Below are 26,248 nucleotides of genomic sequence, written 5' to 3'. Positions count from 1 at the left end.
TAATCATTAGATCTAACCAAAAACTATATCACCTCCTCTTACACTTTAAAGTTGCTGCAAACAGCAATTTTTTTTTTAGCAAGACATAAAGTTATATAAGTTACAGGTTTCACGGCTCACAAGGTTTACAGCATCTTGGTTTTGTAGGTCAGTACAGTCAACTACCTGTTGAAGGAGTCTGTCTGCCGTTGTGCATCAACGAGGCCTCTAATTAAGGGCCTTGAGGCTGGCGGCGCACGTTGCAGCACACATATGAAAAAATGTCAGGAATTCCATATGAAACTACAGAAACACGGGCGGATTAGTCATGTGACAGACGGATAATGCCTTATTATAAAGCACTGTGGCCCGTAAAGTCTACCTTTTCCCCTTATTATTATTGTGGAATGTGAATATTTGCTTTAACCATTCTGTCAAATAATTGCCTATAATTGTAAACTGTAAAAAATAACAATTTGGGAAAGATTAAACTTTGACTTAACCACACATGCATTATGACTGTGACCATAATGAGTTCATCAGGAAACATTTACAGTCTGTTATACAGTGATAGAGGCTGCAGTGTTTGCACTCATGTTGTCCTTTGCTGTAAAACCAATTGCTGTCATTGTCAGCTATCCTGCCTCTGCCACTTAATGACAGGTTTAGGTTTTGTTGGACTCTAATAACACAGTGAATGTAGGCTTCTCTCCAATGACGTGCATGCCTTTCCATGACATTGTCATCAAGTTGAAGCTACATACCCGTCATGCATACACAAAGGTCAATGTTGCCAATAAAATAAAGACAAACCAACCAGTTAATCAACTCAGAGCCTGCAGTATTGAAGTTGGATCTCACCATTGAGAACTGCAAGAAATGTGCACATTATAAATCGAGTGATTTTGTTTCTTTGGTTTTGGGGTTTTTAACCAACCAAACGTTATCCTAACCAACAAATATAAAAATCCTGAGATAAATGATCACTTAGTAACTCAGACTGACAGCTGAAAACTGTTGTTCCGAGCTGAAAAACCTGAATCAAAGATGATCCTAGGTGGTCGTTTTGCATACACACAAAACCCACCTCACAAAAGCCTTTCAAACTACAGTATTAAGGGGGATTCCATGTGTTTATGAAGGGCCTTCTGATCTGTGGTGTTTGTGTGTGTGTGTGTGTGTGTGTATGTGTGTGTGTGTGTGTAGTTTCCAGCCCTCCTCTTCCCTCTGCGAACAGAGAGAGGCTCCCAAACAGGGGAGTGCTCAAGTGGAAGTGATGGAGGGGACAGGCAGTGACAAAATGTACAGAGAGGAGAGAGGGAGGGAGGGAGGGTGAGGCAGAGGGTGACCGGTCCAGACAAATACCCTCACACGCAAACCACAACAACAAGAGACAAGAGAAGTGAACAATGACAGCAGGAAAACTGAACACAAGTTAGAAGACTGGATTAATAGTCACAATAGAAAGGCGGTCTGGGAACCATGCAGAGATCAACTACTTGCAGACTTGAATGAATGTTTCTGACCTTTAGAGAGCACCATTACCAAGAAAAAGAATAGAGAAACTCACCCAAACTTTGAGTCTGAGTCGCTGACCTTCCTGATTTCCATCTGAGAGAGAAATAAGTTTCCTAAATTTCAACTTAATCAAATGATTTCCGTTCTTGTTTCTCATTTAAAACATCTTTCGTCCACTGAGGAGGGACCAGACTAAGTTACCAGGAGAGCTAGATATTAGAGGGAAGACTTCTAGCGAGTCCCTTCTCCCCCCCCTCTGAGACCCGAGGCTGCGTAGCTGGTGCATTGATTGGCCAGCCGATGACGTCCGGCTCTCCGGTGCACAATGAGCGCAGCGGAGGGAATATTTCACTGCCGCAGATAGCTGCTAGTGCTGCCGGCCGCCTGAACAACAGAGAGAGAGGAGAGAGAGAGAAGAAAAAAAAAAGAGGCCTCGCATTCCTGGCTGGCTTCAAAGACGGAGCAGAGCCCGGGCACCATTCATTCCCAAGGCCCTGAGCCCGGCACATGGAGACTGGCCAAGGCAGGAGGGAGGAGAGAGGAGAGGGGAGGGGGTAGCGGTGGTGGGGCTGGTGGGTGGACGGGTGACCTCCCAAGCCTCCACCCAAAAAAACAAAAAAAAACAAAGGCTAACTATCCCCCACCATCACCCTCATTTTCCTTTCTATCTTATTTGTAACACCTATTATTAATCTCCCCTCTAGTTTCTATTCTATAAAACTCTGCGACAGTTATGACGAGTTAGACAGCTAATCATTAACTGACTGCAGATGCCAAGTAATTACTACTGCAGTAAGACATTCCATTGACATGAAGGTCATTAATACGGAAATTCGTTTTAGGAACTCTGTTTTAAATTCATGTCGCTATACCAGTGATCATTGGCTTCTTTAGAATCGTACAACGATAAAATAACAATAACATGAAGATTTCATGACATAAACATGCCATAACAAACATAGCAAGCTTTTTCAAATGAACTCTGACACTAATCTGAGTGTTACATGGTTCAAACTCTCTCTCAGTGACACCATCAGCTTTAAAAAACTCCTGTGCGATTGTCCCGTGTCAGACAAAGACCCTTATTGCCTTCTCTATTGTTTTCTATTGTGGCTGGCAGTGCTGCTGCTCAGCTATGCAGACTTTTTTGCTAGTGCTAGCATAGCGTCAGACAAAGTGCTGCATCAATGTTCGGTGGCCGACTCCACCTGATGACAATATAACTTTTCTTTGTGATGGACAGATATAAGACTCATAGAGGGAGAGAGACATTTGAACCAGATGATTAATATGCGTAATTGTGGCTTTGGTATTATTTTTCTAGGTGCAAAATTAAAGGAAATCTGGTATACACGCACTTACTGTCATTCACTTTAAGTTATTTGCTTTCTGAGACTTACTGAGTTTAATGTGTATCAATAGTCAAATATCAACCTCTCCCACACATTGGAAACTTAGATTTGTGTCTACAGTCAAATGTGAACACAATGTAAAGCAAATGCAACCTGCTCATGATGTGACAAGCAAAGAAGATTTTCTTTTTGAAGGCTGACAGTCAATTTGGCTTTAGCTTTATAAAATTTCTGCCCTCACATCATCCGTAACAGGAGTCAACATCGCATACAGACATGCAAACAAGGATAAGTTCATGATCACTTTCTGCCTGGCAACTGAGTTAAGCCCTGCTATCATGGTAGAGAGAGTGAGTCTTAAGAGCTATAAGAATTTAAAGACCATATGTTTAAAATAAAAATCCAACATAGTGGGAAAGCGTCAGGCAAGGACACATCTTAACAAAGACGCGATTTTCAAAACTAATGAATGAGAGAGAGAGAGAGAGCGCTCAGCGTGAGGCTAATGGAGAGAGAGAGAGGAATGAACGATGGGAGGGGGGGTATTAAATTCTTTCAGATTTCTTTTTTTATCTTTAATTAGTGCTTATGTGTTCCAGCGTGACCTTCACCATGCAGCCACGAGACTGGACCACCAGGCGTCTGAGAGGGAGAAAGCGGAAAAGCGATAGAGAGACAGAAAATAAGAGACAGAGGGAGGACAGGATGATTAAAAATAAAAGATGCGAGAATTAAAGATAAAATTAGAAACAGAAAAGACAGAGAAGACAAAGATGAGAGAGAGAGAGGTGAGGTGTGACAAAGATGAGAGAGAAGAAGACGTGAGAGACGATTCAGAGAGAATTCAGGTACTTTAGTGGCTGCTGCCATGGTAGCCAACCAACCAAGCAGCAAGCCAAAACCACTAAGCTTGTTAGCCCTGCTGGCCCTGCTAAGTCTGCTGATAAAGATGATGATGGGTTGATAGACCTCCAAACCTCTGACTGAGGAGCTAAATGGATCAGTCACGTCCTCAAAAAAAAACTACTGTTAGCACTACTGCTCTCAATCAGAAGCGTTTATCTGTGAGAAGACAACTTTACATTCACTTGTTTTGTCCAAAACTACAAAATATTAATTTTACTAGCATGTGTGACAAAGAAAAGCATTAAATCATCACATCTGAGAAGCTGAACCAGTAATATTTTGCCTTTTTTGCTTTAAATAAAATGACTAAATCGATTAATCGACTGATTGTTGCAGCTCTATTATAGATCTTAGTCAGGAGGCACCATTCTCGCTCACAATATTAATGATTTAAGCTACTTTCTCAACAGGATTAAAATCGATCCACTGACCTTTTGGCCCCTGACAGCAGTCCGTTATTTTCTTTAGTTACCTATTATATCAATTTTTATAGACTGAATAAAGAGGAGCCATGACTGTTGACTTATTACACCTACCAGCAAATCTAAAACCAACCTTCACAAACCACAATCAGAAGTCTTTTGCAACATGCGAGCACAACATCACAACTGCACGGATGCTCGACAACAGTGAACTCATTTCTCGACTGTAAGTCTCCCACAGGACCTGAAAGACATCATTCCCATTGTCCCTGATCAAACAGAAACAGAGAGGAAGCCGTTTATGAAAAGGTGGAAGTGGTCGGGTGTTGAGCACTGACAGAGCAAAGCATGTAGTAGCGGGAAAGGGAAAGCCGTGTTGCCATGCAAGTGTTGTGTGACCAACACCTGCAGGGCAATTCCTCCTGGATGTGTGTGTCAAACATTCAAAAAAAAAAAAAAAAATACAGAGAGATTCAGCATGTCTATGAGTGCAGGAGAGAGAAACTGTGTGTTGCTGGGCAGTGTTCACCCCGGTGTCTAAAATATTTAGCTGACCAAGACAAGCTGTCACACTCTAATAAGCTCTGCATTCCTGCCCTGATCTGGCCAAAATACTTAACTTGACCAAATTTAACATTTAGTCTACTTGATTTAATTTAGATGTTTTCATTAAACGCAGTAAAGGAACCGACATGTTTTCGCTAGTGAATATTGAATGCATGTATGTGCAATTAACTACAACACTGCTTCTTCTGTATTCGCAATGAGCCCTTCCATCTGCATATGGCTTTTAGTTAAACTATTAATGATTACAACACACACACACACACACACACACAAATTAAGACAAGGTCAATAAGACTATATATCCATAACAATATCCAAATATCCACCATTATAAAAAACCCGTTCAAGCATTCTGCATCCTCCCTGGTCAACCATTAACCAGGAACTGCATCATGCCTGGCAGCATTTGGCTTAAAGAAAAAAAAAAGAACACATGCTTCTGCAAATGATAAACTCCAAATTACTTTCAAACTGGCTGCTGAGAAGACAATTACTTTTGTATTAAAGACCCCCCGGGGGGTTTGCAATATGATCTAGTCATGGTGAGTTTAACTGGATACTGTAGGAATTCCTCCGCACTAGAATAGTACAAGCCCTCCAGGCAATTGAGTTGTGTTTTTGTGTAGGTGCGTTTGCATTCGCACAAACCTTTGTTAAGTCTTAAAAATGGGCCGTGCAAATTCACCATTATTGCAGCGTATCGTTTTCAGTCTTTGGTATGTGTATTAAAGTCCGAGAACATGCTAACCTGGGTCAAAGTCAGATGTGTGAGATGATTATAATGGAGGCAATTGGAGTACCGGTAATTGAACTTAAACCTTGTCTAAGTGCAATTTGACACACTCTTTTATACATGAAATATAAAAGTCATAAAGTAAACAATGTGTCTGTTACTTTGCCAGCAACTTACATTAAAAAAAAAAGAACCACCCACTGTGCAGGAGCCAACAAACTTTTCCTGATGCAAGGTGGTAACTACTGATGTCAGTGGAGAGTTGACCCAGGCCCAAGACACACCTGACCTCAAAGCTCAAGGATCACCCTTTTCACTTTTTCAAAACAGTGACAGCATCTTACAACATCTCTGCAAAGCAGGAGATTACCTTACTCAGAAAATGTGTGATACCGCCAATGACAAGGGAACCAAGGTGACAAAAGAGGGCCAGGGCGAGGAATGTATGAAAGGAGAAAAACACAGAAAGTGAGAAAGAAGAGACGGCCCCCGGCAGGAAGCTGAGGACAAACACCACAGGAAAAAAACAACAACACGCACACACAATAACAAATGACCCACTTCCTGTTCAAAAGGTGGGAAAAGTGTCAGTGACTCCATCACTACAGAAAAATGTTAAAACATCTATTGTTCTTGGGTCTCCAGTGCCTCCTATATCTCACCACTTATCTCTCAACAGTCCCTAAAGACACACTGTCTGCTGTGATCTGCAGATGGTGCAGACAACAAATGTGCCTGAACTACATCTATAATTATGACAGTTTGGATTATTATCATCTTAGATCTGACACAGATGCTTTAGATTTGGTGTGAACAACAAACGGTACACACTACAGTTTTACAGTGTGTACTGAAAACTGAATTAAGACTTCTACTGACCACCTTGCACAAGAGAGAGCACTGTGGCACTTCCATCAGCTGGGTGTCCCTACCGCTTAGCTCATCCTATGTCATCTGTTGCATATGGTTGTCTCTGCCCTGCCAGGCTGCAGTAACATGGCATCTCTGCCTTGTTATATAATGAGATGTGGTCCGAGCAGCTGACCGCAGACACGTAATGGACGCAGGAATTCACCCACGGCGGCCCCTGAGCTGGTACTATGACAGTCATGACACTGCATGACTTCACCGGGACGATATGAAGTTTATCACACCGAATAAGACTTGACTTTACAGTACATGTATTGTTCTTGTAATACAACCAATCATTTATAATCACAGTGACTTCATGAACAAGGGGTCTGTATTAACTTACCCAAACTGTAATTTTTGTTATTGTTTGAACCAATGACTGCAGCAAACAAACACTGGTTATATGAAAATGAGGACAAATGACATTAAATAAAATGAATTACAACCATTAATGAGGAAAATTAATGAGCATCGATTTGTGTTTCATAAAAGAAACTAACTACTAAGTCTCTGTGGAAACAGAGTAGAGAACAATGAAATCCTTGTGCAGGTCACTATACATATCGACCATTCAAGTATTTATTTGCCTACTCATGGAATGTCTTAATGCTGGTAAAATCTGTGGCAAAAGCTGTTCATGGACTTATCACACCTTATACAAAGTGGTGTAGCATAAAGGCCATATGATCTGACCTGGTTCTTTATGGGGTTTTTATATATAATTAGCATAAAGTGCCCACTGTTCTGCTTCCTTTGAGGATGTCTTGGATCTTCTAGTAAATAATTCATTATAATCTGCAGGGTTTAGTGGTTATGGAAAGAAAATTATTTTATTTATACAGCAGCATTACTGTAGTTTAAGTTTGTTAGGAGTATTTTTGGAAACAGTACAGGAAAGCAATATCATGAAAGGTCCTTATATACTTAAAGTAAGCTTCTCTTTTACGAATAATCGATAATCGTTTTAGTCCTTTGAAAAACACCAAGCATGTGTTGATTGCAGCTTCTCAAATGTGAGGATTTGACATTTTTTTTGTGTTATACATGATTGTAAACTGAATATCTTTGGATTTTGGACTGTTGATCAGTCAAAACAAGACATTTGAAGATATCACCTTGGCCTCTAAGAAATTACAACAGGCATTTTTCAACATTTTCTTACATTTTATTGACAAAACTATTAATCGACTAATCGAGAATACAAGCGTCAGATTAATCTATGATGAAAATACTTGTTAGTTGCGGCCCTAATTAAATAATTAAGCGTTTGGGTGGTTTATCCACTGTCCTTCAGCTGACCTAACACTTCTGTTTCTACTCTGAACACAACTGCTGGTCGTTGAGAAAGAAGAGAAAGTGATTGAAACTGTCTGCAAGCTAAGTCTCACTTTCTATCAACTCACAATACAAAAACCATAAAGTTAAACTGTCTACTGTATCTACTGGGTAATCGTGGTGACAAGGTCTAATCAGCAGACCGAACACCTGACACTTTATGGCAGCGTGGCACTCTGACCCTTGTGCCTTATCGCTGGCAGTTTGGTTAGTTTAGGTGCTTGGCAGAGGAGGCACACGGAAAGGAATGTGCTTGATAAGTAACTAGTGCAGGTACAGCAGGTAAATCAAACAGATTGTTATATAAAAAGTCAGTTTGACGGCTTAAAGCTAAATATGAAAATCTCATTTAAAGATTCAAATGTTCTTATTTTAAGCTCAGTTTATCTAACACACGCACATCTCTGCTTACAGAGAGTATTCAATTATCAGTTATGTAAGTGTAATTACACAGTGCCATCATTACTCCTCGAGTTCCCAGTTGGACCAATAGCAGAGCTTGTTCACACAGGTCTAAGCCTATCTGCTCTCAAATTCTACACTATATCTTGAAATTATTGTAATTTGTGCTTAAAACATCACTGATCACACTGCTGTATTCAGCTACCTCTTATAAAACTGTGTAATGATCTAACCAGTCATCTATTGTGCTGTGAGAATACCTGATAAGAGGTTAGTCTGCAGGATACTTCCTGGTAGAACAAACAACTGCGCATGCAGGAAGATCACAGGAATATAAACCTGTAGGGTTACATTCAATAAAGCAAACGTGTGTGTGACTTGTTACACAGTGATGTTAGGTTAAAAGAAAAGTTAAAATTGTCTACAAACATATTTTTAGGGGGAAAAAAAGCACATAGGTATCATACACTCCTGTCAAAGAGTAAATCATCCAAATTTTCGAACACTGCTCTATTTTGTTCTGCCTTTGAAATGTTCGGTGGATAGCGGCATGAAAGAAAACAGGCTTGGACGTCATATTCAGTAAGACATCCTGATTATTTCATATTATGAGGCTTTGTTATATCATGAGGACAAAGTTTTCGCACCAATACCTGTTACATAACAACATTAGATATCTAATCCTGTACCGAGGGGAATACGCGAGGGAAGACGTGCCAGGATAACGGGGTGCCAAAGGCGATTTTCCAGAGACGCCTAAGCACCAATCATGAACACATGAATTGATAAATGTTTGGCAGTAGCACTGAGTGACGGAGTACACTCAAGATTTTGGTCGTTTGATGAATCTGACCTCACTAGGACCTCTTCAGACAATAGTTTCATCCATTTACCGGCGACAGATGGATATAGCGTTGGGTTACCACGCAAATCCTCACTCCCTACGTCGACACACTATCCTATTCACTTCAAGATACTCAGACTACATAATTAGAACTAGGTGTTTTTTCCCTCCTGTAATCGTCCAACCTCCTGGAGTGGCCAAAGTCAGGTTACAGTACTAAATGGCCCCTCTGAGCTCAAAGAACGACTCAAAGGCTCAAAGGCCTCATCTGGCCTTATTGCTTCCAAAAGCCCAAACCTAAAGTCAGTGAAAGGACCACAGAAAGCTATGTGGGGACTAGTTCTGAAGGAAAACCCACGTTCTAACCCAGTAAACAAAACTAGAAACAAGCAAAATGACATCACACCTGTCCAAATTACCATTCCTTGTTCTTCTTAGGGTCCTGCACCAGCAAGAAAGCTAACAAGCTTATTTTTCAAAATGTTGAACTATTCCTTTAAGGGGCAGTTGTCAAAGCCCTTCACACCTCTGGTGCACCCCCACTGGTGTTTTCACTTATTTTGCCTGATTAGAGCTCTTCTCATCTTCATCATTCTTATTGGTACATTGAATTTGGTGGAAATGCAGTGCAGAAAATACATTTTTTAACATATAAATGGTGCAAATTTCAATAATGAGTGCATCCCTGTAGTCAATTTATCAATTTATCAGAATAACACAACTCATGTTTGCCCTACTTTAGGGGAGGAACCAACATAAACTTACAGTTCCTGCTGTTAAATGGGCACGTCTGTGACATCATGCGTAGCAAGGAAGGAGAACTGGAAAACAAAAACAAATACTAGGATAGAAAGGAAAAGGTGTGAGAAACCAGGTCACTGTCCATTATCTAATATGGCGTGATGAAAGAGAACAGACATGCCTTTAATCCCTCCTTTTACACCTGCCAGGATGCCTTAAGAAGCATGAAAAGGACAGTCCAGATACACGATACGCTGCCCTGCAGAGCGGCAGCGGCAGCACAACAAGGAAACATTCGCTCGGTGTTGCACCAGAGATTTGAATTGCAAAAGAACCCGCGAGGCAGACAGAGACAGTGTGTGGGCGAATAGTTAATATTCACTTCCCCCACTGACCCCAACATGGCTGCTGCTGAAGTCCACAACAGATCTGAGCCAAGACATATTTTGGAGAAATACAGATTTTTTTTTTTTTTTTTAAATCTGCTTGAGGAGAGCTTGCTTGGCCGCTGTGACCTCTCCGCTCAGTTTAACAATCTCCAAATGTCAGGTGAAATTAAGCAAATTAAAGCGGCCGGCATTCTTCGCATTTTTGTTTTTCGCACACCGGGGTGTTCAAATTATCAGGAGCAGCTACCTTGATAGACTGAACAAATTAAGCCGAGTGGAAATGAATAATTAAGATAAGCATGTCTCATGGGTAACAGGTGTCAGACATGCAGAACAATTCTTTCTACATATTACTATTCTTCCAAATCCAGTAATTTATTGGCCTCGACAGCCTAGGATCAAATCTCACTCAGTCTTTTTCTCCTCTATTTACATTTCGCCTCCTACTCATTCCTCCGACACGGACTAAAAGTTAAAAAGGTGAAGGAAGTAGTGACTGCTGTCCTGTGGAGAAAGATGGTGATTCAGTGTCCACAGCTGGAGCGGCTGTATCTACTTTTCTACTTTACAGACTGAATGAAATACCTGAGAAAAATATTTACTTTGCATTTATTTACCTGCTCTAGTTTCTAAAAAACTGGGCCAAATCAAACAACTGGTGTCAAATTTTCACCAGTTTCTAGTCAGAGAATCACTTCACGTTCCACCTTCAGGTCTTTATTTGTCCAAGAAGCGCTTTTGTTCATATAGACTTTGGATGACACAATGGACATTTAGCCACCAGGCAGATGCTGACTTAAAAACAAAAACATCCAACTGGAAACATTTCTCCTCCTACTCTTTTTGGCACACTTTGATACGGAAAAAAAACACAAAACACACAAAACAGATGGCCGATCACATCTCTCAAGGTATTCAATTTCGCCAAACCTGCCATTTCTCATGGTTTAAGCTTTAAATTTATGTGCAAAGCCACACTGAATTGGACTTTGTTGGATCAAGCTCAATTTACCGCTTGAGTTGAGTTACAGACGACAATTCAAAGTTCAGGTGGGCTAAACTTCAGCCTGGTTTATGTTTAATACAATTTATAACACTTTTCTTGAAAAAACCTCACATCAAAATGATAGATAGATAGATAGATAGATAGATAGATAGATAGATAGATAGATAGATAGATAGATAGATAGATAGATAGATAGATAGATAGATAGATAATTGATTCAGTGTTATGTTTACTGCTAAGTGGGAGAAAGCAGAGCCCACACAAAAGTACCATTTGAGATTTTAGTGCTGTGATATATCAAAGCACTAAAATCTCTGCCTCTGACCAGATGTTATTCGTGAGCGAGTGTGTATTGCAACAGAGCCTTTGTATCACCCATCATAATAATAAAACGCCTCAATCTGAGCCCCATAAAAGCAAAAGGAAAGTATGAGTAAGAGCCAAACGTCTGACAGACCAGGAATTTACCTCCTTTCTTTCCTGCTTCTCACTTTCTCAAGCTCCATGTCGACTACTGGGGATGTTTTTTATCTGTGAAACGCTCCTAAAGTAAATTTGATTTAGTGGGCTTTAACACTAGAAAGGCAAAACAGCAGTTTTAATTTTTAAAGTACAAAAATCTCAGCTTGCAGCATGTTCCTCGGTGGGTTTTTCTGTGCTGCAGCAGATTTAAAAAGACACTGCTAAATAGCAGTTACAGTGATATGTACTGTGACCTTTCTGTCCTCAAAAGCACTGACAGCTTTTGACGTTTAATTAATCTCTTCCAGGTGGACGCTGGATAAACGTTCAGCTAGTTTTTGTCATTCTTCAGGCCATTACAAAGCAGATGATCAGTGTAACACAGCCAGCAGTTTTTCCTCAACAGGCTGAGGGAGTAATCCTGGGTAAGAGCTTTTCCTCTGAGAAGTTTGCTTTATGCTGCAAAGAGCTGTATAATGGAAATAATAAAAAAGATAGGAGAAAATGACTATTTTATCCAGAATACAGTAGTTCTTTGTTAGCTCGAAGCGCTATCGCCGTTTAGTTTTCTGATTTTGCAGTCATCTCGCCATGTCGGAGCTCTATTCTAAAAACAAATGTGTGTCTGATGTGCTGGTAATAACAGAGTCCCACCTACGCCTCAGGCTATAGACCGCAGGCTGTAGACGATCTCCCATTGTACTGACGCCTCTGCCCGGGCCCTTGTCGCACAGGCGAAACGAAGCCCTCTGTGTTAACTTTTAATTGTCCTGCTTTTGAAAGGTATACAGTAACCTAATAGTACTGATCATCATGCTCAGGAGTCAAGTGATTTCTAATCTCTATTGTGTTTCCCGGCACCGAGGCTGCCAGCGTGGTTAATTTTGGGGAGCTGATCACAATGGGTTCCTTTTACTGCAGGCAGGGCAGGTTTCCTACCTCAGAGCAGGGCAGGCGAGCGGGGAGGGAGGAGGGGGGGGGTCAGAGGAGGTGGAGGTGGTGGTAAAGGAGGAGGAGGAGGAGGGGGGGGGGGTAAAGCTGTGAAACAAATCACATAGAGATTAAACTTCACCAGAAAACACACTCTGGACTTTGTAACTTGGGACAGAAAAGTGGGAGTGTGGTAGTCAGATATGGTGCTGACTGAAGAAGAGTTGATGTGACTTCACGGGGAGCAAAAGACACTTTTTTATTACATAAAATGCATCAGCAAATTGATTCAAAAAAACACACCTTTGTGTTCAATTCAGAGTCACTATTATTTTGCTTTTTCTACACTGGCTACTTCTAGTCAGCTGTTAAATTATTAGTGTCCTAAATCCAACAGGAATCAATCTGACTGCATATTAAATATTATATTATAAATATTAAACATTACTGACAGTCATTTTTTAAAGTGTAAATTACTTTAAAATGTGTCATTTCATCTAATAAGCGACTGACTGCTTTTCAATAATATGACATTCATAAAGTCGTTTTTATTTCTGCAACTTAGACTCATACTAAAAAAAAAAAAAAAAGAGTCGCAGTATAACTTAAGTTAAAACGCAGGTGTCGAAGCCGTTCCAGCTCCCACTGGACACATACAGCCACGAAGGAAAAAAAAGAGAAAGACATCAAGCATCTACTTCCAGCCATGTCAAGACAGCTGTAAATGCCTCTTTTATTAGTCAATATCACAGCCTTATTACTGCATCCGTGGTCGGCTCAGGTCTCAGTGGCAGCCCCTCACCCGCACCTATTCATCAGCCCTATGAAACCTGAGGAGGCCCTCCAGCAGACATGTTGGCACAATGTATTATGGAGGTACAGTATATACATACACACACACACACACACACACACACACACACCATAATTCTTTCTCAAACACGCACAAAGGATGAAGGGGTGCTCTGTAGTCCGAACCACAGTGGAAGAGCGACGATGTCGGGCTCGGGCATCGGTGGCCTTGAATCTATCAGCTTGAAAGTCAAAAGCTGAGATCAGTGCGGTGCTGTTTTTGCATTTCAGTAAAGCAGTGTGGTTTCTACTTCCTGCAGGTGTTTGTTTTTTTTTTTAAATCTGCTATTGTGTCTGCTGCAGGTCATGCAAACTAAATAAACTCTTGTCACTCCTGGCAGAAAAGTTAAATGTGTCATTTCCTGTGTAAAAGCAAAGGGAGATTCTAACCAGTGCTGGGAGGGCAGAACATCATGTGTTAAATTTTAAACTTTTAGACTTAAAAAAATGGATATTTATGCGTATTATACATTACTTTTTATGATGCAAATCTCTTACAATCACTTAACTACTCTGTGACTGTACAGGCTTTTAATATTTGTGGAGCTGCAAATGATAATTATCTTAATTATCTATTAATCTGTTGATTATTTTCTTGATTATTCGATTAGTTGTTTGATCTACAAAGTATCTGAAAATTGTTTTGTCTTGTGCATTAATCCACAACTAGAAGATACTAGTTTACTATCATAGAGGACTAAAGAAACCAGGAAATATTCACATTTAAGAAGCTGGAACCAAAGAATTTGGCATTTTTTTCTGAAAACTGACTCAAAATGATAAACATTTATCAAAATAGTTGGCGATTAATTTTCTGTCAATCGACTAATCATTGCAATTCTAACTATTTGTTACATTAAAGAGTTCTGTTAACCTGTTTATGTGTGTTGCTGCTATGAGGTACGTCTCCCATCCATCTAAATTTCCCAAAAACGTGGGTAAAAAGGAACCGTTACAACCGGGTTGCTAAAACACTCCACCACAACCACACACATGTACACATAACCCATGACATATGACACTGCCGTATCACAATGAGGGTCCTATAGGGACATACAATAGTGTAGGTGTGGTCCTATCAGATAACCGCAACGGGCAGACAGACACTCACACATAACCATACACGCTTTCCAGCCTTCCCTCAGGGGGTCTCGCATCAGTCAGCGATAACCTCCGGCAGCTATTTGTCTCCTTCACGTCTATCTGTTCTATGGGACCTGAAGTGGGCCTTTCTGTTCCTCTGACAAAAGGAAGGAGGATCTGACAATAACTCACAACTGCAGACCAGTGAGTGGTCAAACCCAGGTTTCAAAAAAAAACAAAACAAAAAGCCCACAGCCCCTGCCTGCGGAGAAGAGCTCTGAGGTAACGAGAAACTAGACAAAAGGTGGGGAAAGAGAGCTGGTGGAGAGGCTGGGACTATGGTGGTAGATGGTGTTGAAGATATATGTTCCTCGATGTAAAAAAAAATCAACCCATGTGCTTCCTGGATTCGCTATCTCTTCGACGAGGACCCCCGCAATGTGTGGAATGTCAGTGATGCAGGAGGAGGAGGAGGAGGAGGAGGAGGAGGAAAAGTGCACATACATGCATAACATCCAACCTGCTCCATGCAGGTGCTGGTGAAAGTGAAGAGCAACACATCCACAATCCTTCGATTCATTCACTGGAGCTCTAACTTCAACTGATATATCTTCATAAACATATCATCCTTTATCATTTGAAGTTGATATGTAAAACTTGTTGCTTACTTACACACATCCAGCAGATATGGAACAACATTAGCATTCATTTAGGATTGTGTTTCCGGCCGCCTGATGAACGTAAGTCCAATATTCACTCTCCTTTAAGCTCCGTTTTGCAACTACTGAGGGAATTATCTGGCTCTTTAGCTGGTAAATACTCCTTTATGTTCACCAGCTAAGTCCAAAATCTCACATTTTTTTTATTCCAATTTTAAAATAACTTTTAAATCTTCCTCTTCAGACAATCCCAAGTTCTGTCATTATCGGCACGTCAGCCAAGATACAGCAAATACTGTGTCCAGAGTTGATCGTTATATAACAGCTTCATAACAGCTACAATTAGCCGAGCAGTGCTCTCAGAAAACCCTTTTCATCCACAATCATAAATCCAGTAAAAGTATGGCCTACTTATGTGGTAACCAGCAATCTTTCTAACCATTATCATTATCATCAGTAGACTTCAGAGAAAACCTTTCAGACAATGCAAATGCCACGGTGACATCTATATAAAAAGCTGTAATAGACATTAGAGGAAGGTCTTTACTGTGATTATGGATGCCATGGTGATGCCACAGATTCTTAACTCTGCCTCCCACATTCTGACATCTACATCATGGACACATCATCACAAAAATCACCTTTGCAGATATTATTGCTGTGTGATCAATCAAACAATCATTTGTGCCGTCTTCCATCCGAAGGTTGGCTTTCGTTGTCCTCCAACTGTTTCTCTTCTCAGCCTTTCTCTTGAGTCGTTCATATCTTCTTTTTCCGCTCCATCTTTTTATATCATCAAGCCACATTACGCGTTGTCTTCCCACACGTTTCCTTTCAATCATCTCTTCCAAAACCTTCATCATCAGCCTCCCACTGGACCCTCTCAGAGGAAGTGCCCTGCAAACTCAAAACTTTCTCTCTGCAATCTTCATGAAATACCTCATACCAGTTATATAATTATAATTGGAAAAATCTACACACACACACACACACTCATACACTCTTTAATTAGCTCAAGTTCTACTATAATGGGGTAATTTTGTAAGTAATATTTACTTACTGCTATTTCATCCTGTGACAGTATTTTTCTATTAATGTTTCCATTCACAACACGCCCGCTCGTTGCAACAATCTCCAATTTTCCTTCTGTTATTTCCTATTACTTATTAATCCCAATGGGGGAAATCTTAACTTGTACATTATATTTTACGCAGGCTTTTCTCTTCCTCCTCTGTGTTCTTATTCTAGAGAGTCAAATCATTGACCCTGATCTCCTTATCAGTATTTACAAAGGCCTTCCTGGTAGTTACTGCAATGATGTCACACAGCGCAAGTGTACCTGAATACCTGTACGTTACAATCATAGACTCTAAAGTGTGCATCCATCATCTTATCAGCCTTTTCAAGTACATTATATTTCAAAAGAGCATGACATCACGATGACTTTCACACACAAGAGCGCCACGCCTTCGTGTTAATTATTATGTCATAGTATTGCCTTGATATACCAGAGTTTGAAAATATTCAGTTCCTCTTGCATGACATAATGTCCCAGTTTTATCTCCAATATCACCAACATGTCATCCTGACTAGTCTGACGTTATTACCCATTAAACGGTGATACTAACGTGTCTGATGGACTATGGTCAACCTGTAATCTTTGCTTTCTATCTCATCCCTGTTCCCTCTCATGAACTGCACTTAATTAAATGACTCTTCTTGCTAAAAAACTACATATCAAGACTTGCTGGTGCTCGGCCACAGTATCATTACCAATCCTCTTATAACCTAAATACAACCAGTCCGAGTGAATCATTTTACAGTTCAAAAAAACAACATTGTTCCTAAGAATGACTCATTCACTAAATCAGCCATTTCCTTTACAAAAGGGTAAGGCGTATTTATTTTCCTGCAACCAACACTGCCAGTAAAAGCCGTCCATCATGCAGGTACAAAGGAAGAGGTGGAATTACAACAAGATCACACCTTTGTTACAGGAAAATGTAAACCATACAGGTAAGAATAGCAGAAACCAACCAACGAGCCGTTAACGGATTTATAACTCTGACACTGACCTGCTACATCTTTGACCATTATCTTATTCTCACACCTCCACTAGAGTTCAAAGTGATACCATACAGAGTGATAATGATTTAATTATAGCCGCATTAGTTCATTTGCTAAAGATTTCTAAAACTTTAAGCTACTTCTGGAAGTGTAATGCATCTTTAACACCATTTGGACCCCAAACTGCCACTGTTTGGTATTATTTTTGGCTGGTGCCACCATGAGGTTTCTTATTGCTACAAAATCAATCTGAACTTAATCGAACCTTACCCACAGAGGCAAAGCAGTTGGTTCATCCTTGTAGAAGTGGGCTATACAAAAGGTCACTGAAAGAATGTAAACATCCACCTACTCAAACACACTATGAGTAATTTTCCACTGACCAACAAGTCAAACGACAACACATGTGTAGTCCCAAACCCCTGGCTAGTGCTGTTTTGTGTGTGTGTGTGTTTGCACTTTAGTTTGAGTCTGTGTACGCTATATAGAAATGTGTATTATTACTACTCTGTCACGCCAGATGGTTTGTTACACAGAACCATCTGAGAAGTTGTCCTTGGAAACTGTTGGGAAAAGGGCAGGCATTTTCAAAAAAATACTTGGCAGGTGACTGGATGAATTATCTGTCTATCACGGGCCAAATTCTCATTGTCGTCACACCTAAACCACGCCCATAGCTGCCAGTGGTTCCTCTTATGACTGCTGATTGGTCCGAATGCTGGTCCGAGCTGCCTCACGAGGTAATATTGTTACAGCTGCTGAAATTTATGTCTAAAATGACAAGACAATACATATTTATTTTACCTTGTTGAAGTGCTTTTTCTGCAGTATGCGGTCATTACTATGCGCATATGTTTTGTTTCCTTAGAGGGAGGGGGAAAGAGAGACATAGATCATGTTTCAACAGCCAAGGTAAGTTTCCGTGTATGGCCCATAAGTTTCTGACCCTACTCTATTTTATAGCCCTGCCCTTCTATTTGCTCGCATTTTTGTTTCCGGCTTCCTTTTCGTCTTTAATCTTCCTGCAAACACACACACATACACACCCAACCACACACACCAGCTAATAAAACTATTATACATACTACCACCTGTATGCAATGATTACCAAATATGTATATTGCCATATATTTGCATGTTTTGACTTCAATTCAAGTTATCATACAGTGTGTTGCTGAAAAAGTAGAACTCATCCATTGTCGCATGACTATCAAAGCAGTGCAACATGCATTAGATGCATAAATGAGTTTCAGATCAACAGGTGTTTATGTGGGCACCTGTGTGTAGAAGGTGGTGACACACATTTGGATTCACACTCCTATGCATCCCTTGGTGGACGTATGAGCTTCTGTACATTTGCATTCATTTCACCTACATGCACATCTGTGTAAGGATCTCTTTGCAGCCTCCAGGTCAGACTTTGTGGGCGCAGCGGAGTCGAGCCGGGTCAGCGGCCTGAGCATGGCATCCCGCAGCAGCAAACAGAGAGGCCAGTGTGCTCCTCCTGCTCACACCATCTGACCAACGCACCGCATGAGTGCTTCAGTTTTCAGCCACAGCACAAAACGCCAGTGTCTGGTTTCCCCCAAAGCAACCCCGCCACAGTCATGGCGCCTTTTGTTCCCACTTTAAATAAAACATAGCCCAGTCATTAGGTAGAAAGGCCCTCCTGTGCATAATTCAAGGCCAGGTATCAATTTGAGACAAGGAGATAAGGTTGCAGCACTGTGCCGGTCCCACAATACTGGCAACACACACTGCATGACAATAACAATTAAATGTGGTAATAACAGTAGTTTGGCTGCAACTAACCATTATTTCCATCATCAATTAATCTGTTAACTGTTTTCCCAGAGCCCAAGATGACATGTTCAGATGCCTGTTTTCACCTACTAACAGTTCAAAACCTAAAGATATTCAAGCTGGAAAGAGTGAGTGTTTGTCAGTTAATTGATAAATGACTTAACACAACCAAATCAATTATTAAAACTGAGTTCTAATTTGCTGTGGACTGACGAATCGATTAATTAACTAAACCAATCCATTATGAGCTATTAAGAAAAACAAAAACATAGATGATGAAGACAAAATACAACTTTAGAGGATTTAAACCCCAAAAAACGTGAAATTATGCACCACAAAACATTTTAGGAGACAAAAACACAATTTATGTATTCATAAATATAGCTAATCAGTCTCTATGACCATTAATGAGAAGGACTGTTGCTATCTAACGTTAGCACCTAATACATAATGTACTGTTAGCTTATTCAAGGACAATGTTTATCTCCCTACGAAGTCGAAATACAACTTTTAAAACATACGACTATGAGAAAAGGTCAACTTTAAAGGATTTGGTTTATTTTCATAAAGCTATCCTCACAAGGGAGATAAATCAACAGGTTGACAGTTGACAACCGAAACTCAACAGCGATACTAAATGCACCTGCTGCCTCCAACGTCCCCTTCACGTACCTGCTGATTCCCGGTAACTCCTGCTGTTTCCAACTTGTAGTCCTTGATTTTTCTCCTGGCTGTGTTTCCTCTACTCGAATGAATAAGAGAGGGAGAGAGAGAGAGAGAGAGGGAAAAAAATGCAGAAAGATTCACTTTTATGTTAGTTGGCTGCCGTGCCTCGCAACCTCCCCTTTCCCTAGTAATAAGCTTTCCTCTCTCTACACTCGCAGTTAGCTTACCTTATTCCCTGGAGAGGGAAGCGGATGGAAGGTAATGGAACACGAGGTAGACCAATCAGTTGTGGCGGGAGGCGGGCACTTTGGGAATACACGACATCCTATTGGTCAGCCAGTGTTAATGGCGGAATAGTGAAAACGGGACTTTCTCTGTAGTGTTTTGATGTTGGAGGAGAGGCAGCAGCTAGAACTGGACAGTGACATTTTTAAACCATCCAGAACTCACTGATAGACACATGTACTGCAAATTAATACTTCAAAAGATCATACTGACAAGGACAGTGCTCCTCTATTTATTTATTGATCGATACCACACTTTATTTACAACATGTCTTATCTATTTTTATCACTACTGCTGTGTTATTGTTTTGTTTTTTATTATTATTATCTTTAATCTTATATTAAGGGTGTTTATATTATTCCATTCTATTCTATTTTTATTCTAGTTATCTGATTTTACTGCTTAATTGTAGTACTTACACGTTTCAATCATGTAGAACACTTTGTAACTTTGTTTTGATTATTAAAAGTAAACAAGAGAAAAAACTCAAAATAAATGTGAAATGACAAAAACGAGCAAGAAAAAACCCCACCAGTCCACATAAGAGTTAATTTTCGCAGGGGAGCACAATGTGGATTGAAAAGAGCTAATCATTTCTAAGAGGCTCTGCAATGCAAAGCTATATAAACTACTTTGAATACCTTTGTTTTTTCATGCACAGAAAGATTAACTAAGCACCATCTATTTCTTATTGAAATAGACAAACAACTGAGAGTACACAGTGTTTGGATGGTTCAGGATACAGAAGATGTCGTGAAGTAAACATGACCACTTCCTAGGCCATGTGTTTCTTATTCAGTTGTCACTATTTGACAACCTATTATATTTAGGTAGGGTTTGAAAGGTGTCTTATACATATCACATACAATGTACAAAATACAATAAAATTTCAGAGAAGCATTCAAGATACAGAGGCAAAGTTAATGTGAATCTAGATTCAGACCTCTCAGCAGAACATCATTATTGTCTTTCTTTAAATCATCTAGAGCTGCAGTGTTTAGTCGATTAATCACCAACTATTTAGATTATCGATTAATTGTTTTGTCTTTTTTTTTTTTTTTTTTAAGAAATTCTCAGCTTCCTGCTTCTTAAATGTGAATATTTTCTGGTTTCTTTAATAGTAATCTGAATATCTTTGGGTTGTGAACTGGGACAAAACAAGCCATTTTAGATGGCATCTTGGACTTTGGGAAACAGTGATCAGCATTTTTCATAATTTTCTGACATTTCATAGACCAAATGACTAATCGAGAAAACAATCGACAGATTTATCAATAATGATCATTAATTGCAGCCCTAAAACCATCAATCTGGTCTTATAACCATTGTCTATATTTGTGAATATGAAGTAATGAGTGTTTTTTTTGCAAATAATTGTTTGAGATACACAATTGGAATCCATATCACAATTCAGACTGTGAAACACTTCTTCTCTGTGAAAAGTTGTTTTTCAAAGTCACTCTCCTCCCTGCCCATATTGTCAGTATCTCATTGTTAGTGATAGTACACTGTTCCCACTGCCACTAACAATGACAATAATTATCATGACAACCCAGTGATAACAAGGCAGCAATTGACGGGATGATGACAGCTGTGACAGTAGCAACTCATGACCACTTGGTGGCAATTTATTCACTGAGAACTGAAGCACAGACCAGGCCTGTTGTCAGAAGCAGCGTGAGCGGTACAAAGTCACTACATGGGGTTGAAGAAATAATATAAACAGCATGTGAAAAGGGACTCCGACTGGATGTGAATTCCACATACTCCTACAGAAGTGGCTCACTATACTCCAGTTGGCAGTACGTGTCAGTCCCCAGTCCACATTCCTACTTGGTTGTGCCATATTTATTGAGACCTAACCTATTACATAATGTAGCTTTTTCTTTCTTAATAAATGCACTTGTGATTTGGCCACGTTCGACCTCTAAATGGTATCAATGTGCATGTTGCAAAAGCTGACACGCTGCTCATTGGCTGTGCATTCATTTGGACATCATGAAGAACTTTATTTCCAGCTGTGCTCCCAAAACACATTATTGTTCAGTAAATCATAAAAAGTCCAGTCTATAGTCTTAGGCTTACTGCTTTTCACTTACTTACCTCTTTGTAAGTTTATTTTAAATATCTTCAAGCGTTCTAATCTTGTGCTGCTAAAATAAAACAAGTACAACTCCTTTAAACATATTCATATATATTTTATTCTCAATACGACAAAATACAAAGAATATTCAGGACAGACTCTCATTAGTCACAATTAATACTCACTTCACAAGAATGCTTTAAATTACATAACCTAAGTTTGAAGATCAAACTCAATGAGTACCTTTAATCATATTGCATCCATCATATATAGTATTTCTATCATCAGTTCTCTTAAAACTAATCCAATTTAGACTATTGTACATAGTGTATGCTGCTGGTCTCAATTTTGAGACGACTTTTAGAAAAAAGGTGTTATACAACATACTGTATAAACTGCTACAACTGTTTTTGACGTGTAGAGAAATACCTCTGTTTCAAAAGACATGTTGGACCAATTGTTCAAAAGGGACAAATAGTTAATACTCTTGTGAGGAAGAAACAAGACGTGGTTTTACATAAGACTGTACACGCCAACCGCCATGCATCCATCCATCCCATGAGATCAACAATATACATTTCATGAAAGTACACACCTCCGTATCAAATACAGGGAAGACAAAATATTCGCACTTGGATCTAGAGACATTAAATGATTATGTGGCGACCTTGATACTGAGAGACAGTGAAGCAGGAGACAAAGTATACGAGCACGTATAAGAAAAAGGACTGAGAGATCAATTTGATATACAGTGTTCAGAGACTGGGATGTCATCTGTAACAGCTTAGAAGAAGAAGAACACAAAAGCCCACAGAGAGAGAAAAAAATGTGCATAAAGTATCTCACAAATGTATTTACAGCATTTTTAAATTTCAATAAAAATGTCAACCTGTAGTAGAAATTCACCCTTAAAGAAATGTTATATTTACAATTTATACATTTGTATTTAAATAGAAACATGCAAGTGTTAACATCTTCCTACTGAATGTCAAAAAAACTCATCTTACCCTGGATTCTTTCAAGTTAGAATTAATATTAATTACTACTTACAATGAAATCTCATCATGAACAACCCCAATACATTTACATCTTCCTATTTCATAAAATGGTACTCCTTAAAAAGGCAAAATAGAAAAAAACATTAAGCAAAGGGGCAGAAAAATAAATAAGTGTGAGTAGCAAACTGTTAAAAATTATTCTAATGCTAAATTTGTACATTTGACTACAAGATAGTGTAGGGAACACAAGGCGCGGACCTGTACTTACAAAGTGTACCAGTGTATGAAGACATTGACTGGGCTGGCAAAACCCACAGAGGAATTCCTATGAGAAAAGTGGCCTCCAGCTTTAAGTACAAAATGGCTCAAGCCATCTGTGTTTGGTTATAAAAACAGATCTATATACACACACATATATATATATACACATATATATATATATTTATATATGTATATATATTTACTAAACCAGTACACAAAATTGCAAAAGCTAAAGGCATTGGACACTTGCGTTTAACAGGTTTCTTTTTGAGGCAGAAAAAAAAGAAGTGGGGGAAAAAATCCCAAGCCTAAAAATGAACTTTTCCCACAGAAACTGATCTTTTTTTTTGTAAAAATCCTGCATAGATTAAAATAATACCTCCTCTGACTTTCTCATTTTCAAGTGCAAGAGGAAATAACAGTATCCTACCTATAATAAAGGCCAGGGAGCCAGTGAAGGATAGAAAATATAAAACAAAAAAAAAAGAAGGTCAAACTAGGGCCAAACAGTAATTCTGAAGATCTGTTTTGAAAAAAGTGTCAAATGACATTGAAGAAAAAACACCACATTTATGTTTTAGGATAGAAGAAAACGCCAGAAAGTTAATGAATGTCACAGGTCTGAAACATTTTAGTACTTTTATCATTTTCCACAAATGATCAACTAACAACCAAATAAACCAATAATAGTTTCATTGAATACTATTTGGCCCAGGAGATTTCCAGCATGTTTAAGTAGGAAGTGGGCTTGAAAAAAAAAAAAAAAAGACAGTCCTTCATGTCATTGACCAACACCCGAATGTCATTCTGTAGCACTAGCATCCACGTCTGCCTTGATGAGAACCAGTAAATTTTAAACAACCAACAGAAATGTTCATATCTGGACAGCTGGCATACACTCTGTTGTCTCTACTCTGCCTGCTGTACCACATTAACACGACTAACTGACACATTTCTTACTGACTTTCTTGCAACACGAGTCATGATTAAGATTTTAAAATTTAAATAGGAACGATTACATATACAAAAACTTTGCATCTTATAATATAACCCCTGTTCAACCCTGTTTTAAACCTATGCATTTGAAAAGTTATACTTTTGTTTGGCCAGAAGAAAGAAAAACTGCTTTGTATATAAATAAAATCTATTTTGGCTGTTATACTTATTTGAAATATATAATCATAGATTTAAAACTCTTTGTTCTATAAATGCAACACTGCTAATCTGCATCACTGATGAGTTTGCTTCTCTCAAAGAACATTTCTAACATCTTTACTTTCAGGTGAATTTGTCTTTGCCAAATTAGTTCACGCAGGCCTGGTTTTTAGAAACTGCAATGTAAATAACTGCATTGTATTCATGGATACGAACTTCAATACTTAAACACTCCCTGCTGTTCCTTAGAAAAATACACTCTGAGCAAACAAGGGGATAAAAAAAAGAATAACACTGTATGTAGTGACTCTTCCTCAAGGGAATTTCTCAATGAACAATGTAGCTACAGTGTAAAAACATTTCATAGGAAGAGATTTGTATTCTGGAGCTTCAAAGAAGCAGCAAATCTCTTAGAGAGAACATTAACATGATCAATTTTATTAAGGCTGCAAGTTTAAAAGCCCCCGCTAGCGGCCCCTAGAGGCCAAGCTGCTCTTAACATCCAAAACAGAACAACTTAAACAACTGACCAATATTTTATTTGCTAGCAGGGCAAAAAAAAAAAAAAAAGTTCATGATTCTTGAAAATAAAATGACACGTTTCAAAAAGAATACACTGATCAATATAGCTCATTAGAACATTTATAAATATGTGTGTCAGAAGTATTAATCTGCTGTGCACAGTAGCCCTTCCTACAGTCCTTAAATCTTGTGGGCATGCTCCAAGATTAACCTCTAGCGCCTAAAGTCTTTGATGGAAAGATAAATCAAGATGGTGTAAGGTAGCTTAATTAGAGGCCACCGAGACTGAGCCAACACCATCTTTGCTCTATAATGTGAAATTCGTAACAGGACGTGACTTTAAACTGTAAGACTGCAATAAAAACATAATTGCTGCCAGCTTTCATTAACTGCTAAATGTTTAAAATGTATAAAATGACAACTGTCGCGAAAGCAAATAAAAAAAAAAAAGAGGGAAAAGGAAAATAATTTATTCAGATATGACGGGTGATCATTTGTTTTCCTGTAGCTCACACACAAGGCACAAAAATGATAAAGAGAAACCTTCATTTTAAAGCACCTTTGGTGTTTATGGGAGGTACTTTGGTGAAACAAAGTAAAATAAAAAGTTAAAAGCCAAAGTAGCCTATAAACCAAACCCCATTTTTAGTGTATTCATAATAAATAATTCACCCAGCGCTTCCTTGCCGAATAGATAAAAACATGGCCTTCAAAGATTTCATAAGAATGCCGATATATGAAGCATGGCGATAAGCTCCGTTTTTTTTTTTTCCCCCCGTGCTGCGGTTTCGTTGCTTCTCCCTGTGTGGTGCTGTCGAAGGTATGAGATGTCCTAAATTGCTCAGTGTTTTTGGCAAGCTGGTGTAGAAAATGGACACAGTGTTGGAGATATGTCTGAGAAGTTCATCACATGTGTGTGTACATGGAGGACCAGAGGTGGACTGTGTGTGTGTGTGCATACAGTACATATGCGTTTGTGTTAATGTCCGTCTATGAGGGCATGCGTGTGTGTGTCTTTGAGCACATGTTGCTGAACACGAGAGGCTGAGGTGTGGGTGTGTGTGTGTAGAAGCAGCGCGCAGGGAGCGAGTCCTTGCTAGGGAATTAGCTTTGCGTCCAGGCGCAGCCAGTGGAGGCCCTGCCGTGTGTAACGCACCAGTTCTGTCATGCTGCTGGTGTTGAAGATCAGAGGACCCATCACCTTGTCCAACTCCAAGAAGAAGTCTGGAAAGACAAGGACGCAGCTTCAGTTACAAAGCCGCTGACTTCGAGTCAAGTTCAAGATGCAATAAGCAGGATTATTTTTTGCAAAAAAA

At 39.3% G+C, this 26,248-nt stretch overlaps 2 protein-coding genes across 9 annotated transcripts in view; both read right to left on the bottom strand.

Moving 5' to 3' along the window:
• shroom1 (shroom family member 1) overlaps window positions 1-19,874 on the bottom strand; it is a 32,806-nt gene extending 12,932 nt beyond the window's left edge. For 2 of the 6 annotated variants that reach the window (XM_044371022.1, XM_044371028.1), the window contains exon 1: window positions 19,635-19,825. The gene's annotated coding sequence lies outside the window, so the exon portion shown is untranslated. Of the gene's footprint in view, window positions 1-1,549; window positions 1,707-9,735; window positions 9,758-18,534; window positions 18,786-19,634; window positions 19,826-19,855 lie in introns of those variants that run through there. The other 4 variants (XM_044371023.1, XM_044371024.1, XM_044371027.1 and 1 more) reach the window with 4 other exon arrangements.
• Window positions 19,875-22,090: 2,216 nt separating this feature from the next.
• The window catches only part of aff4 (AF4/FMR2 family, member 4), a 34,010-nt gene continuing 29,852 nt past the window's right edge, over window positions 22,091-26,248 (bottom strand). For all 3 annotated transcript variants that reach the window (XM_044370052.1, XM_044370050.1, XM_044370051.1), the window contains exon 21: window positions 22,091-26,156. In XM_044370052.1, coding sequence (XP_044225987.1) covers window positions 26,029-26,156 — 128 coding nt within the window. In that variant the 3' untranslated portion in view covers window positions 22,091-26,028. The remainder of the gene's footprint in view (window positions 26,157-26,248) is intronic.

Source organism: Thunnus albacares, chromosome 13 (genome assembly GCF_914725855.1).
Source record: "Thunnus albacares chromosome 13, fThuAlb1.1, whole genome shotgun sequence".
In the NCBI taxonomy this organism is placed as follows: Eukaryota; Metazoa; Chordata; class Actinopteri; order Scombriformes; family Scombridae; genus Thunnus; species Thunnus albacares.
The sequence above is the reverse complement of the archived record's forward strand: the minus strand, read 5'-3'. Positions and strand labels throughout refer to the sequence as shown.